We start from the raw sequence: 18,017 nt of genomic DNA, 5'->3' as shown, positions 1-18,017 counted from the left end.
AGAGTAAAAACCCATGTTGCAGCATTTTAGTATACACACAGTTTGGAAATACCTTGAAATACCTTGAAGTTGATGGCATAAGCATAGAACTGTTGGGTACTAAAACAGAAAAATCATTTTTAAAATCGTTTAGGAGGAAGTTTTTGTATGGACTATTGAGATGTGTAGATTCCAAATAAGTAGACAGATTTAGCTATTTGAAAATTTAGCTACAAACTTAATAGTAAAGCTCACTACAATTCTGATATCATTGTTGCTTTATACAATACACTTTTGCTTTTTGCATAATCTGCCATCAACCCAAGATTGCGCCTGTGTCTGAGGGAAGACAACTTGCACTCCCAAATTTGATTTTAAAATTATGCATTGAGAATAGCTAACACCTGGTGATGATCATTGAGAAACTGCACTAGCGTTCTGTTCGTAAACACCTCATCAAATTAGTTTCATGAAGCCTTTAATTCAGGTGCACAGCTTATAGCTTTAGATAGGGGGCACAGGTTAAAGCTTTAGATAGGGGGCACAGGTTATAGCTTTAGATAGAGGGGGCACAGGTTGTAGCTTTAGATAGGGGGCACAAGTTATAGCTTTAGATAGAGGGGGCACAGGTTATAGCTTTAGATAGGGGCACAGATTATAGCTTTAGATAGATGGGGCACAGGTTATAGCTTTAGATAGGGGCACAGCTTATAGCTTTAGATAGGGGGCACAGGTTAAAGCTTTAGATAGGGGGCACAGGTTATAGCTTTAGATAGAGGGGGCACAGGTTGTAGCTTTAGATAGGGGGCACAAGTTATAGCTTTAGATAGAGGGGGCACAGGTTATAGCTTTAGATAGAGGGGGCACAGATTATAGCTTTAGATAGATGGGGCACAGGTTATAGCTTTAGATAGGGGCACAGATTATAGCTTTAGATAGATGGGGCATTTGTGGGTTTCATCAAGAAGTCTGCTTCCTTCCATCTTTACCATCTATTAATGCCATTATGGAATGCTAACGTTTACAGCGAGATTTATGTTTCTGGATTTTAAACATTCCCATGCCGGCTACCATTGCATTGCATCTATTTAAACTGTTTCTAACTGATTTATAGTGGGTTCTCAGTACATCCTGCTTTGGTTACTAAATTTGAGAAGTACCTACAAATTTGTGCAGTCTTTTTTGGTGTTTTCGCAAGCTGCGAAAATAACAACTTTCTCAAACTTATTTTATGTACAGAAATCCATCTAAGGTGTAAAAATCAGCAAATACAAGATTTATGGTGTGAATTATCAAATTACCAAATTACCAATTGTGTGGACAAAAGCCGCCACTCTAAGTAAGATTTTACTAACTCTGTAGATTATCCGAGATCTGGTATTTAGGTTGCCACTCAGCCATCCATTAATGTTGGAATAAAACAGCTGAAAGGCAGAAAGGCTGATTGTTGTTCAAGATATAGCGAACGAAAGTAAGAAATTATAAAAAAGTAACAAGCAAACTTCTTTAAGGGATCAAGTCTTTATAAATAATCTTTGATACCATCTAGTAGTTACCCTATTGTAGTTATTGTGGAAAAATTAATGAGAAGAAAAGAAAGTGTTAAAGTGGAAGTGAAGATGCTGGCTCTGATGATTACAAATAAAACAAAAATATCAACTAGATATAATCAACTAAAAATAAGTAGAAATAGGTTGTTTTAATTTAAAGTCCATGCGTGTATCTCCATCGCAATGTTTACCCGAGCTACCACCCGAGCTACCACCCGAGCTACCACCCGAGCTACCCTGTCCCCTTGATCTCCTAGGCTACACCATCGGCCACACCTCTCTTTATCGTAAAATCGAAGTAAGAATGGAACTTTTCTAGTAATGTTTATTCCTCTATAAGTTTAGTCTCTTACTCATCCTTTAGTGGTTACTAACTGCAACGCATAAGGGTAGCGGTGCATAAGGGTAGCGGTGCATAAGGGTAGCGGTGCATAAGGGTAGCGGTGCATAAGGGTAGCAGTGCATAAGTGTAGCGGTGCATAAGGGTAGCGGTGCATAAGGGTAGCGGTGCATAAGGGTAGCGGTGCATAAGGGTAGCGGTGCATAAGTGTAGCGGTGCATAAGGGTAGCGGTGCATAAGGGTAGCGGTGCATAAGGGTAGCGGTGCATAAGGGTAGCGGTGCATAAGGGTAGCGGTGCATAAGGGTAGCGGTGCATAAGGGTAGCGGTGCATAAGGGTAGCGGTGCATAAGGGTATCTGCTTCGACATACAATGGTTTTGGGATACAAAGAAAGTCTTAACTTTGTAAACTGAGGTTTGTCTGTATATTTGAGTTGAATAAGGTTATACTAGATGGCAAGGTAGCTGAACATGACAGGTGGCATTCCATTTCCTGCGATGTCCCTCAGTACATTGTTTGATTTCGACCAAGTCATTTGGACTGTACATATCTTAAGTACATGTACACCCAGCAGTTTGTACAGACCTGCTACAAATGTAAAACTTGCTACAGATGCACACAGCTGCTACTGATGTACACAGCTGCTACACATGTACACAGCTGCTACAGATACACACAGCTGCTGCAGATGTACACAGCTGCTACAGATGTACACAGTTGCTACAGATGTACATACCTGTTACAATACGCATCTACTACAAATATACACATATGCAATATATTGATAAGCGATAGTAGATGTAAGAGCTGCATTACTGCCGTTCATACTCGGCGGACAGTTGGAGATACTCTAAATGGAACCTTTATTTGAACACTGTGGCGCTGAATTATTCAACTCATATAGCAGCATTCTATTATAGCTGACACTCAAATAGAAGGTGGCACTCAAATAGAGGGTGGCGCTCTATTTTTTGACTAGCTGATCAGAATTTTGGGAAAATAAATTTAATCCTTTCACAGGCGAATCAAAGCTAATCTCGTTTATACTTTGCACTCGCCCTTGGGCAAGGTGACATTAATGCTGTTGGCATCAGCATTTTTGCTAAACGGTTCATATGCATCGAAATATCAGACTAAGTTGAACAAAGAACTACTTTGAGTAAAGCATATTAGACCGATATAATTACAGCCATACTTCGAAATACGAGTGCCCCAAAATGTGAGAAAATTGCGGTATATGCAAAACGTCGAGCAAATTTCTGCCTTGAGATACGAGAGACCTATGAGGTGTAAGCATAGAATTTTTCTCAATGGCCACTAAGTGATAAACTATGCAGGGGGAAGGCCGTTTTTGAGAACGACATCACTCGGTCTTTCGCGTCGAATCATTTAGAAAAATGTTTTGAAAAGGTTATAAGTGATAAAAGTGTTAAAAGTTATAGTGAAAGCGAGGCAAAAAATGCCAAGCCGGAAACAGATAATAAAAAATTAAGATGAAGACAAAATTAAAGTTAAGTTTAGTAAAATATTGAAACATAGCATTAAGTGTGTACCATTTTGTGGATAATTTTCTACTGATCACTAAAGATAAAATATAATGACGGTCAAAGTGGTGATATACTAGAGGTGGCATTCAGTTAAAGGGTGGCACTGTATTTTTCAACACTTTCCCTACTGTAGCATTCTACTAGAGGCGGCAATGAAATAGAGATTTTTCGGTATCTTGTGTCGAAGTCAGGAAAGTGTTTATAACATGAACAATCAAGGATTTGTTAGTATATTAGGTTTTAGTAGAGAACTGGAGAGGTGTGTGAGTGAGCCAGCACCACCCTGGAGACTACCCCTCCTCATAGACACCTGAGACTTATTTACAGTTTACAACAGATAATGCTAGACAATACCACTTGCCTAGCAAACAATAGATGAATATTCACTGAATACGACTGCCCATTCATTGTCTCATTGCTCTGCAGGACTATTATTACAGGTGTTATCACCTATAGCAGTTGAGAGGAGAGAGCTGAGGACATGAATTGAATATTAGAAGCCATGCAATTGTTGAATTGTTTAGCGTAAGCTCCGAAAAGCGAGTCACTCGGTACAAACGAATGTAATATGTTAAACATTCAGATCACAGAGTCGATGTTCACCTAAAATATATGAATAACGAACACTTAGCGAGTGACAAGCCTAAGGCTACAAAGTCTTAATTAACAATACCCTCCATCGCTACGATTGCATACTAAACACTTGGCATTTGATTGGCTTTCTCTCTCCTCCCTCAAACTACTCACAAGATCTGATTATTGGTTTCTTTCATGCTCGGCTAGGTTACGGCAGAGCAAGTAGTTCGCGCTTCTGTACAGTCGCTGCCATTTATACATAGCCATTGGGTAGAAGGTCTGCGAGTTGGTGTTGAATGGTAGGACATATTTACCTAGAGCAAACCAGGACTACTGCTCGCTTACTGTTCACAAACTTCCTGTATGAAACTTGCAGGATAACAAGCTGAACAAGAGCTACCTTAGCAAGAGCCACGAGAACCTGGCAAGTACTCTGCGCAGACGCGCTAACGCCTCAACTCACGCTCGTACACCTCGACCGGTCTCGTGGGTTGGCCCAAACCAGCCAGTGTCATACATTCCAGTGAAGAACCCAGCAGCGCCTATAAACGGCGCATCCTGTAAACGTCAGGTAAGTTCTGCGCTTCGGAGACTCTGTGAGGAGCCTGCGAGTTCTGGTGCAGATTTCAACCTAGAGCGTGTGATTCAATTTAGCTGGTGAAGACAACTGCGACTCGGTCTTGTCATGTACTGTAGTTATCGATATATCATTCCATGATAACTAGTTAATGTCCCCAATCTTGACTTTCTAAAGCGCTCCAAGTTGCCAATAGATGAGAGAGCGCTGTACCAATTCCTAGTCATGCCATACCCAAGCACTCCCTCAGTCAGCTCTTGACATGTTGTGAGTGGCTTCTCATTAGCGGATTAATTTACGTATCTACGTTTGAGAAGAGACGATGCAATGCTGTTGTGTCAGCTCTCAGCTCTAGTAATTGGGGAGACAGACTGGATCATAGCTAGCTTTTGGAGATTGTTTTAGCAGACATGGCAAACATGACAGTGCTGTTTCTCTGATTTATGATGTCTGTAGTGAGGGGACAGTATCAGCTATAATAAGGGAGGTCAGGTCGCTGGTCCAATAGTGACCAACTACTGTAATCCTTCGACACTCTGTAATCGCTTGTACACATGCTCGTACACATGCTCGTACACATGCTCGTACACATGCTCGTACACATGCCCGTACACATGCTCGTACACATGCTCGTACACATGCTCGTACACATGCCCGTACACATGCTCGTACACATGCTCGTACACATGCTCGTACACATGCTCGTACACATGCTCGTACACATGCTCATACGCAATTCAATTTGGTCTTGCAAATTCCCTATCAAATTAATATGAAGAGCAATAATGACTACTATCAATAATGACTCTAAACAATAGATTCATCCCCTCTTGTTTATGAGTATTTAGAGCAGTCTATTATGATATTTCTGTGAAGCTCTTTAGTTAAGCTATGAATAGGCCCTTCTTTTCATCGCAATAGTTGAGTGTGAGCATTTCTTCACAACTCGAGTTTATCACTACTATACCTGCCTAGTCAGCCTACACTTGACCATTCTCTTACCACTCTAGCTTTAAAATCGTCTAGCTCTGCCTGTCTGACCTTGGCTGTGTATTAACTTCGTCTAGCTCTGCCTGTCTGACCTTGGCTGTGTATTAAAGCTTGTCATCTCTGTTTCGTTCTCGGCAGGTTAACTTCGCCGATATCGAGCCTCGTAAGACGCAGATAGTGAAATCAGTGCCTTTACGCAATGCTGAATCACCACCCGCAGCTGTAACCTCGCTCACCGCAGCGCCTCTAAGGAAGGCTTCGAGTGTTCAAAACTTGAAGAGCAGTTCTCAGTCTATCAGCAGGGCGAGCAGTATAGATAACCTTTGTCGTCCTACAGCCTCCTCCCTCCAAAAGAACAAGCAAAGTTCCCTTGCCAAAAATCAGGAGACAATAAGGTGGGTAGCAAACCTGTAAATTATTAGCCGTGGTTTAGAGATCCTGGTAGGATAGGTAAGATACTGTACATGCTGACATAGAGGAGATGATTTCTAATAGTTTTATGTAAATTTTCAAGTTATAGGCAGACTTTTTGTATGCACACATCCTTTGGTACGCACACATCCTTTGGTACGCACACATCCTTTCATATGCACACATCCTTTGGTACGCACACATCCTTTCATATGCACACATCCTTTCATATGCACACATCCTTTCATATGCACATATCCTTTCATATGCACACATCCTTTTATATGCACACATCCTTTCATATGCACACATACTTTCATATGCACACATCCTTTGGTATGCACACATCCTTTCATATGCACACACCCTTTGGTATGCACACATCCTTTCATATGTGCACATCCTTTGGTATGTACACATCCTTTGGCACACACGCATCCTTTGGCACGGACACATTGTAAGGGTTTCACCGTGTGAGACTGACTGTGAACATTGCTTGTAAGAGTCCTATTTGTGTTCATTCATAAATCAGCAACTTTTATTCATTCCCTGCATTATATGCATAGAATTATACACCTGGCTTATGATGGCCTATCAAATCAGATTGATTGATATATAGATGCGCAAAGGTTGTCAATATCTTTCTTTCATTAACATTCTGTCGGCAGAGAGGAGCGGCCACCCAGGCCTTCTACCAGTAGACTTCCTGTGAATATCTCAAGAAAGCTAGGGGTCCAAGTCTCCTCAATGGCTGCCAGTGGCTCTGCCTCTCCACCATGCGCTATGAAGAAGTCTTCAAGCATTCAGAATATCAGCAAGCAATCACTGAGCGTGCTCAGAAGGGCGCAGAGCTCGCAGAATGTTAGCAATGGCTCCCGAGATCCTAGATCAAGTATGAGGAACAGAGCGTCTACCCCTTCTACAGCTCTTGCCTACAATGCGGAATTGCTGGCTATATTTGAGAAGGAGAAGAAGGCCCTAGAAGCACGGATCTCTGAGCTTGTACAGATTACCGAGAACAGAAAAGCTGAGATAGAAAAGCATAAGGTTTGTAGTTTCTCCAGTTACGACAATCAATGCTCCTTGTGTCTTTCAGATGGTCAGGAGCGGTTGGTAAGGGTCAGGAGCGGTTGTTAGGGGTCAGGAGTGGTTGGTAAGGGTCAGGAGTGGTTGTTAGGGATCAGGAGTGGTTGGTAAGGGTCAGGAGTGGTTGTTAGGGGCCAGGAGTGGTTGTTAGAGGTCAGGGGTGGTTGTTAGGGGTCAGGAATAGTTGTTAGAGGTCAGGGGTAGTTGATAGGGGTCAGAGGTGGTTGGTAGGGGTCAGGGGTGGTTGGTAGGCTTTTGCAAGGCATGTGTGGAAGGAAGAGCCACCCATTAGGTTAATTATAGAAAAGATGAACCTCTGATCTGTGTCCAACAAGTGGTGTTGTTAGAGGAACATAGAGTTATTCTCATAGCAATTGTTACGCATTGTAGGTCAATGTCCGTTAGCTAGTTTTTATTCATTATAACTTAATATCCATGTTTCCATTTCTCATCCATGCTAGTTTAGTTTTTTCAATCATGATTATTAAGAAAAATGCTCCAACGTTGTTGACCAAACTGCCTCACAATTGACATCAGATTTCCTATTTCATTGGTTTTGCTTGTACCTTGTTGACCCGGAAGGTGGCTTGCTCCAAAAGCACTATTAAAAGCTTTCTTCTCCCACAGTACTCACAGCGACTCACTGCATATATCTCACTTATCCGTGAGCGGCCGTGTGACAGTGGTATATACAGTGTATATGAGATAGCTGGAGTTACAGTGGTATATATACAGTGCATATGAGATAGCTGGAGTTACAGTGGTATATATACAGTATAGATGAGATGGCTGGAGTTACAGTGGTATATATACAGTGCATATGAGATAGCTGGAGTTACAGTGGTATATATACAGTGTATATGAGATAGCTGGAGTTACAGTGGTATATATACAGTGTATATGAGATAGCTGGAGTTACAGTGGTATATATACAGTGTATATGAGATAGCTGGAGTTGCAGTGGTATATATACAGTGCATATGAGATAGCTGGAGTTACAGTGGTATATATACAGCGTATATGAGATAGCTGGAGTTACAGTGGTATATATACAGTGTATATGAGATAGCTGGAGTTACAGTGGTATATATACAGCGCATATGAGATAGCTGGAGTATGTCATGTCAGACTGGCTAGGGGAGGCTTTCTGTCACATGTTTAAATAGAAGCAAACAAACAACGGTATATTAAACTGAAGAACATAAACAAGATGGCTTTCATAATATACTCAGAGGAAATCTATTTCACATTAGAGATTAGAGATTACCAGCAGAAGAACCTGTTTTGCTTGTCTGGCTCATTCCATAGCACTACAGGCAGAGCTCATGGAATTTATGGGCTTGGCACCAACTGCGCATATACAATTAGTTTGCCATTTTGTCTTGCCTATGATCATCTCTATCTCCCTTCAGCATCTCCCTCAACATCTCCTCTCACCTCAGTCAACAGAACATCAATAAATATCAATATCAGATGGCCCAGCAGGACACCTCTGCTGCCAAGAAATGGATTTAGCCGTCTGCAGTCTGAGTCAGAGCGACTTGCCAGATGCCTGTGTAGGATTCAGCTCCTAATCCACATCCGTGCTCCAATAGGCATACTTTTGAAGGAGGTTAACTCTACCCATTTTATTCAAATGGTTCTGGGGCAGACAACTTTACTGAAATTAGTCTGCACATTTGCTCACCGCAGTAACGCAGGTCAATGACAAATGCAGTTTTGTTGTTATAGTTACACAGCTGACTATCCTCTCAACTAGGCAAAGCATTATTACTGCATCATCTGTGGTCCTTGGCTTTTGAGGAACTTTGGTAAAGATAGGCTAATACTCATCACGAATACAATTATTGGTGCATTTTCGCATTTTCAGTCTCCCTAGTTCTTCAGCAACGTGTTGGTCAAACATTTAAGTCTTTTACTATATATTATATTACTATATATATATATTACTATATTCCTATATAGCTCAGTAGTGAGTAAAGCCCGAAGTGCTTGTGGATTCCTCACATGTAGCTGTAGAGTAGAAGTACTTGTGTAGCGTTTAGATTCAAATGACGTAACCTTCATAATTTTAGAGCATTGTGGTAGCTTTTGCCTTTTGGGTTCATTGGCAATGTTTAAACGCATACGCGTCATGCTTTATTAGAAGCCATAGTCTAGGATCCTTATAGAGGGTTTGGGCACTTTTGAATTCTTTACCTTTACCCTTTAGGGATGTGCATGGCAAAATACTGAAAAACCCCTATCACGGTATAGGTTACTTAATAAGCATGTCTAGCTGTATACGTATCACCAAACTTGGAGTTGTCATTCCCATTCTGTTTAATTCATATTTATTGCATGACCAACATAGTAATTACTCTTTACTGTAGTATTAATATATTCAATAAGACATTTTAGCGTGCACCAAACTTGTTTGTTCTAATGCAAGTGTTTAGTCATTTTAACCGTAAACCAAACATAGGGTTTCTGGCCATGTACTTATCCACTATCAATAGACCCTACCTGACTCGGTTGTCGTGTGCACCAGTCAAGGCACAACTATCATAATTCTCTTAAGATTATCAGGGTTGCGTGGTTAAATTTGAAATGCATCACATGTATTCAATCATGTACCCAATCATGTACCGTGTGTGAGTCCGTTCAAATGCTGCTGATTACATGCTGCCATTCTAGAGCAGTTAAAAATATAGATTTTGCATGTGGTGTCATTGAAATAGGTATGTTCCTTTCGCAAGCTAATAGATAATCAAGTTGGTGAACATAGCAATAATAATTGATGAATTTCAGTTATTTGCTTTGTTGTATCTGCGCTACTGCTCATGCACAAGCATAGCCAATGGTTATAAACTGTTACATGAGCAAACAATTCTCAGTTAAATAAAATTGTCTTTCTCGTAATAAGCTTCACATAATACATGGTAGGAACACATTGAGAGAAGCAGAACTATGCAGAGGGTAGTGAAACGAAGAAATATTGTACATTCATGAAACATATATGCATAATGCTGTAGATTGAGATACGAAATCTCTGTGAGAAAATTCCATCACAAGCAGCCATTGAGGAGTCGGAGAAGATAAAAATAGAGAATATGCAGCTTCGTAGCAAACTTGCCGAACTTGGTGTGCAGATGGAGAATGGAGCGCCCCTCGCAGGTCATGACACAGATGTAAGTTCTATATATTTTCTGGTTGTCTAAAAATGAAGAACAAATTGCATGCATTTGACTGAACATAGCGAATATTTAAATCGAGTCCCGCTCAACTTCCCATTATAAATTGGAGTAGTGCACTACATTGAGAGAGTGAAAAGTACTATGGACTGGTCAGTAAGGGAGAAGATTAGATTGAGTGAAGCAGAAAGAGAAACAGATGGTGACATGAGACATGAGGTGGAGAGACATTACATATCAATCAAAAGCATAGAGACATCTCTGGCCAATCAGAGAAGGAGAGGTATTTTGGAAGGTCAAGTGTAAATGTTGACATCGCGGAGCATGCAAAGATATGAACATCATAGACCAATTAGAACAGAGAGTTATTCTAGAGCACTGACAACAGTCGCATCAAAGATCAGCCATGCTGGCAGAGGTCTGGACTGTCTGGTATTCAGTAAAAAAAAGCTTGTATCCAGGAATGAAGAGATATTTTAAGCCAATCAAAGAGTAGAAAAGATAGCATGTAAACCACCGAGAGAACGTCATAGAACCAATCGAACAAAGGGAGATGTCATAAACCAATCAGAGTGGAACAGTTTTTTTAGATACAGCAATCAGAAACAAGGATGGTCACCCTAGGGAACACGCTCTTGTTTTAGTTGCATGTGCCAAAGTTAGCTAAATATCAACAGGCCATTTTATTGCTCGATTCTACTGAAAGATGGGCATAAATTTCACTTTTATTATTGTCATCATATCATTGTGTCTACAGGATGACTTGGATATTTCTTGTAATACTTCCATTAAGACTCCAGTTCACATGTTTGCTGGCTCAAGGAAGTCTGCTGGATCATCTGCATGTCTATTGGACGTGATTGACGGAGTCTCCGTAGATCTTTGTGGCACCCCAGACAATCCTTCTGACATGCCAGGTTGGTACTCAGACAATCCTTCTGACATGCCAGGTTGGTCTCAAACAATCCTTCTGGCATACCAGGTTGGTACTCAAACAATCCTTCTGGCATACCAGGTTGGTACTCAGGCAATCCTTCTGACACGCCAAGTTAGTACTCAGACAATCCTTTTGACATGCCAAGTTGGTACTCGGACAATCCATCTGACATGCCAAGTTGGTATTCAAACTCTGGTACTCAGAAAATCTGGCACGCCTGGTAGGTACTCAAAAATCCTGGCATGCGAGGTTGCTACTCGGACAATTCTTTCAACGTGCCAGGTTGTTTCCTCTGTTCTGTTCTCATCCCTTTCAATTTTCAATGCCATCTATTCTACAAAATGGCGTATTGAATAGTATTTCTTTTTCTAGTAACCTGTCAAGTACCATAAAATCTCTATTTGAACGCCACTATAGAAGAAGGGTTGGAAATTACAATGCCACCCTTTAATTGAATGCCAGTTCTATTTGCTAGCCACTTTGACATTTTTTGATCTTTACGAACTTATTATTTAAAGTGATCAGCGATCAGCAGAAAGTTCTCCACAAAATAATACTTATAATGATTCAGTTATACCAATAACAATGTTTTTCGTTGTTGTTGGAGCAGCTGCCATGATTTTAGTGATGGTGTACCTGAGAAGATCAATCGTCACAATCATCAAAACTATGGTCTGATTCAAAGTCGCTAAAGGTCTAAATTATATCCATTGTTTTCAGATTTGTCCATAATGTGCATTTCATAATGTGCTCATAAGCGCTTTGATGAGCGATGAGAATACTCTTCAGGAACACTGTTCAACGTAAGAGCAGCCATTGTTATGGCATATTCTAACTTTAAAACATTGAAAACGTTTTTAAAAATTTAAAACGTCAAGTCTGTTTTCTAACTCCAAATTTTTACAGTTTTTTCTGAAAATCTTTGAAAGCAACATTGAAATACTTAATAACAGCATTACGCTAATATTTTATAATCAAAGTAGTTTCTTGTTTTACTCGGTCTCATATTTCGACGTTGATAAAAAACGTTTTAGAAAAAATTCTGAGGCCGATGGCATTAATGTCGATTCGTTCAAAGGAGATTGTGAAATATAGGCGATTTCAGCACCGTTTTGCCTGTAAAAGGGTTAAATTTATCATTCCAAAAATCTCATAAGCTTGTCGCAAAATAGCAGCGCCACCCTTGATTTGAATGCCACCTCTAATTAAACGCCACTATAGGAAAGGGTTGAAAAATGGAGCGCCATGGCGTTCAAATAGAGGTTTTACGGTGTATATAGTTATGGTTGCCATATGTGTGCACATCTCACTCTTGTATAAGGCTCAATTCGATTGTTAATTTTACTATTATTATTATTAATATATTACCAGTATAATGAATATGTTACTACTATAATTAATGTATTCCCAGTATAAATAATATGTTACCAGTATAATTATCATGTTACCAGTATAATTAACATATTACTAGTATGATTAATATATTACTAGTATGATTAATATATTGCCAGTATAATTAATATATTACTAGTATGATTAATATATTACTAGTATAATTAATATATTGCTAGTATGATTAATATATTACTAGTATGATTAATATATTATTAGTATGATTAATATATTACTAGTATGATTAATATATTACTAGTATAATTAATATATTGCTAGTATGATTAATATATTACTAGTCTGATTAATATATTACTAGTATGATTAATATATTACTAGTATGATTAATATATTACTAGTCTGATTAATATATTACTAGTATCATATCTTCAGTGCAGTATTAGTATGACCTATATCAGGGGTGGGCAAAGTTTATTCTCTAAGAGCCAAATTTCGAAGTTGCAAGATTTTCGACAGCCGCATCATATGTGTAATACAAAATAACATTTCATACTGATAATACAAGTTTGGTAGTTATATTGTAATTAAATTTATTCTCTAGAATACTTTTACAATAACATTGAATAATGTTGAAGTAAGCCTAAAGAGCTTTGTATAACTTAAAGTTTAGTGAGATACATGTGCAGGGAATTGTTTATGGCTATTTGTTATCTTTTGGTAATCTGGCTCTCTACTGCAGCATGCTATTCTTAAAGTCGGTTCACGCTATATCGCCGTTTGTCAGCGTTTCACTTTCGGCGTTCATCGTCGATTATGTGAACCGTAAATTGATGGCATCGACGAAACATTGCAGACACATCGGGAATGTTAGCAGCTGTCAAACATTCTCGATATTTCGCCGAGCATCGACCACTGCCTTTCAAATGTGAACCATTTCGGCGATGGTAGCTCGCTGTCGCTGATCGAGTGATTTATTTATATCCGTTTATGATAGTCGCTGGGAATCTAGTTTTTGATTCCAGCACGCGAAACAAAGAGGTTTCTTCACGAAAATTTAAAAACTTAAATGAAAACACTACTTCACTGAGGATTTCCTGATGCAAACGCGGATAGGTATGTGATAGTGTGAACATGGTTGTCACCGACGATCATCAAAGTATTGTGGTATCAACATCGAAATGCGGCAATATAGTGTAAACCAGCCTTTGCGAGCTGACACAAGTGATCTTGAGTCAAAGTGGATCTCAACTTGCTCTTGATATTATTCATTTATGAAAATGTTGATTCACATATATATGTGGCAGCAAACACAGTGTGCAACCATCTTCCTAGTTGAGCAAGCTGTGGATATTCAGCCTTTGTTGAAGCTTTCAAGTAGAATCCTTCTTCAATTTCATCTACATCTGTACCTTTAAGGTCACACAACTCCAGTTGCAGTGATGAGACATTAACACTTTTCAATGGCAACTGAGTAACCCACTCTCCATTGGGCTTTGTCTTCTGAGCCATTCTGGGCTTCTAGCCATTTCTTCATCCTCTTCTAAAAATGCTTTTAGTGTAGGAAATTGAAGCATATCACCTTGCACATCCACCAGAAACAACTCCAACTTATGGGAGAAAGCTTGAACAGCTAGTACTGTATCAATGATAGTCTTGTTCTTCCCTTGAAGCTTTAGGTTCAGATAATTCAAATAGCTACAGATGTTAACAACGAAGGCGAGGTCACTCATATCTTTAGAAGAGCTCATCATCTCTTGAAACTGTCTCGCATTAAAGCTTGTGCTTGTATTCAAAAATAAAGTTAGCTCCTGATGAATACTTCACAGCCTCGACAGAGTATTTCTCTTACTTAGCCATCTAATGTTATTGGTTGTTAGTAAATATTCACAAGTGGCAATGCTTTTTTTGAAAAACTTCCTTAAGTTTCTGTGTCTGAGAGCTGATTGACTTCTGAGGAAGTTGATCATCTTCATAGCCTTACACATAAGTTTTGAAAGTGATAACTTAGCTTTCTGCATAAAACAGTTTGGTGGATGATGCAATGGAATGCTAGCACTGATGGCATATCCTTCTTCAATCTAGCTATGAGCCCTTGCTCTTTTCCAACCACGGCTGGTGCGCCATCTCTCGTTACAGATATGCATTTGTGGAGAATTATCTTCATATTATTAAGTCCTTTAGCCATGGCATCATAGATAGCTTGGCCAGTGTTTTATCTTTCTAATCCTACCAAAGTAAGAAGTTCCTCCTTCATTTCTTCACCGTCAAAGAATCGCTAACACAGGGTATAGGACTAAAGCATTATACTACGATTTATAAAAAACATACTGATGCTTTATAAAGAAGCATGTAGTATAAACGTGTGGGTTAGTCACTTTGAAACAAATATCATAAAATAGGTGCATCATTTTCTACATGAAGTTGAGTTTTCTCTCTACTGTTTCTTAGAATGCACTTGTATGACTTCAGCTTGAACTGCATGATAAAATGACATTACTAGTTGTTGGTGTACACACAGCAGCCTACATACCTTACAAAGACTGCTAATTGAGCTCCATCCATAATATCAGTAGATTCATCAATAGCGATTGAAAAGTAATCTGCCTGGTCTAAATGGGTTAGAAAAATCCTACTGACAATCATTAATGCTTTCAATTCTTCCAGTAGCAGTTTTCCTAAAAAGTGGCATTGCCTTGACTTTACCAATCACATCACGCTTATCTGGAAAAAGTAGTTCCATAGCTTTAACCATGCATTATTTACAATCTCAGCATGAGAATACGGAAGCATTGCTTTTACTGGAATCTTTGACACTCGTAGAGAAACTTCTGTAGCACATTTATCAGCAGCTGTAAAGGAAGCTAGCATATTTTTTAAAGAAGTTAGGGATTTTTAAAGTTTATCTAGTTTTGATGTCTAGCTACAGATCCCAGTGGAATTGTAGTAGTAAACTCTCTGTGCTTCGTCTCATGATGTTGTTTGATGTTCGTCTTCTTGTTAGTGGAGCTCGTTTCCTGGCACAATAGACATTGCGGTTTGCCATGCCTGAAGATGAACGCTTATTCCAGGGTCCACTCATCTTGAAATTCCCTTGTAGATTCATTTCTATTTGGTTTACTTTGTGAGGCTCCCATTGTAACTCTGGAAATGGTTCATTTTGTTGAAGATGCCATTGCTACCCCCCTGCATTATTTGAGTTAATTACAAATGACATGTTCAACTAAGACACGGCATCTTATATAAGCCAGCATTATAAAATCATGATGAAATGACTTATGGAGGAACATTTCTTGAGCATTCTAATTTTGTCATCGTTAGGTCAGCGACGGACGTTATTACAACGGAAAATCTACATGTGCATGAAGTCATGAATTATGACTCATGATGCATGTGTAGGCTATATATAATGCAGTAATAGTGCACTTTTAAATAAGCCTAATATGTCACAGCACATTTAGTTTTGTACATTATATTATAAGGATATTTTATATACGACAAAATGATTTGCATTTTCACAAAGTTGAAAAAGCCGCAACAAAATTTGTAAAGAGCCGCAACAAAATTTGTAAAGAACCGCATGCGGCTCTAGAGCCACACTTTGCCCAGCCCTGACCTATATCATGCTTTCAGTGCAGGATTAGTGTGACCTATATCATGCTTTCAGTGCAGTATAATTAGTGTGACCTATATCATACCTTCAGTACAGGATTACTCTGACCTATATCATACCTTCAATGCAGCATTAGTGTGACTGGTATCATAATGTACCTTCATCGTAGTATTAATGTAACATATAATATGGGTCATGATCACAGAAACCATGTTTAAGTCGGGATTGTAAGATTTAGAGTTATCTACATTAGCAGAAAGACATAATTCTCACAGTTATTTTGCAAAAAAAATTTTGATTCTAGCTTAATTACAGCAGATTTTATGGTCAATAAACTGAATTCATGTTTACCATTAGTGCGAAAACATAGTTCCGAGAAAACTGGTGTTAAAGTTTGAGAAACGAAAACCAATGCCCAATTTTGTTTACATTTCAAAACGTCATAGCAACCATTATCAAGAGGTTGTGATATTCATCTAGATTTCGGTGTTTCTATTCAAAAAATTATGCTGAATTCAAAAATCTAAATAGATTTTAGCTGGTTGTCACAGAAATAGCTGTATATTTATAAGAAAATGTATTACTTAATTTTGTAGATATTTAAAACGGTTTGGCAGTACCGCGATATCGGGCACAGCCAAATCATCAGCAAAATCTTTAAAAAAGTAACAACAGTAACATATTGCACACTTTCGGTCACTATATACTTTGATCTTGGAAATTCGAATAATTATTCTTATAATTAAATCTGATAATAATCCTATAAAATCGAATAATTATTCTTATGATTAAATAATGTAATAATCTTTTAAGAATTGTTAGGAGATTATCATCGTAATTCCCTTTACTTTTACTGCTATTGGCATCAGTTGGAACACTAAAGTACTGATTATTAGTGTCCAAAATGTCAGAGTTATCTTTAAAATCGGCAAAAAAGAAACGATTATATTTATCGGACGCCATTTTTCAGTACTTCCTGTTTAGCTTAGCAACGGTTTTAAGAGGGTTTTTCCGAGAGTTGAAGACTTTTATTGGCTAAACTGACTTCAGATTCAGAAAGATCACTCCTTGATTGGTCCAGATGCACGTGTTACAAAAATCGTTACCAATATTATAAATTCAGTTGGTGCAACTTCAAAGTCGGATAACTCAACTTCGTGATTTGCGACTTAACCATGGTTTCTGTGACCGCGACACATATACCTTCAGTGCAGCATTAGTGTGACCTATATCATACCTTCCGTACAGCGTTAGTGTGACCTATATCATACCTTCCGTACAGCGTTAGTGCAACTCATATCATACTTTCTGTGCAGCGTTAGTGCAACTCATATCATACCTTCAGGGTAGAATTAGTGTGACCTATATAATGCTTTCTGTGTAAAATTAGTGTGACCTATATAATACCTTCAGCGTAAAATTAGTGTGACCTATATGATAACAACACCGAACGTGAACTAGTATTTCTTGTCATTAAGTCCCAATACTTAATTATGTGCAAATGTAACAATACATATTAACAACAATATTTATAGCTTATTTTGGTCTGATAGATCTTAAAGAATAGAGAAAGCATAATATTATTATGCTTTATTATTCATCTTGAGGTGTTGACTGATGTTCTATAAAAAAAGACCAAGGAGATTGACCAACCAGAAGCTGAGATATAGCCAGCCAAACACAGGTCTACCAAAAAACAAAAGTGTTTTGGTAATCATCAATATATGACGTATGAAATCGACTTGTGTGTCATTGGTCAATTAAGCCAACTAATGCGCTCTCCTATAACAATCACGGCGTTTTAATTGGTTTAATCCCTGGAAGTATGGAACAATCAAATTGGTCCTAACAATCATCGCTCCTAGAATTCCGAACCAGTCCCTCAGA

The 18,017-nt window shown here is 38.7% G+C and overlaps 1 protein-coding gene across 1 annotated transcript in view; it reads left to right on the top strand.

Annotated features, from left to right (window-relative positions):
* The window catches only part of LOC137393945 (cytospin-A-like), a 63,668-nt gene that overhangs the window by 15,261 nt on the left and 30,390 nt on the right, over positions 1-18,017 (top strand). The window contains exons 3-7 of the mRNA XM_068080661.1: positions 4,370-4,564; positions 5,699-5,955; positions 6,640-7,018; positions 10,072-10,227; positions 10,988-11,147. Of these exons, the coding sequence (XP_067936762.1) occupies positions 4,370-4,564; positions 5,699-5,955; positions 6,640-7,018; positions 10,072-10,227; positions 10,988-11,147 (1,147 nt within the window). The remainder of the gene's footprint in view (positions 1-4,369; positions 4,565-5,698; positions 5,956-6,639; positions 7,019-10,071; positions 10,228-10,987; positions 11,148-18,017) is intronic.

This window comes from Watersipora subatra, chromosome 1, assembly GCF_963576615.1.
Source record: "Watersipora subatra chromosome 1, tzWatSuba1.1, whole genome shotgun sequence".
Classification (NCBI taxonomy): domain Eukaryota; kingdom Metazoa; phylum Bryozoa; class Gymnolaemata; order Cheilostomatida; family Watersiporidae; genus Watersipora; species Watersipora subatra.
Note: the sequence above shows the minus strand (reverse complement) of the source record. Positions and strands in the feature narration are given on the sequence as shown.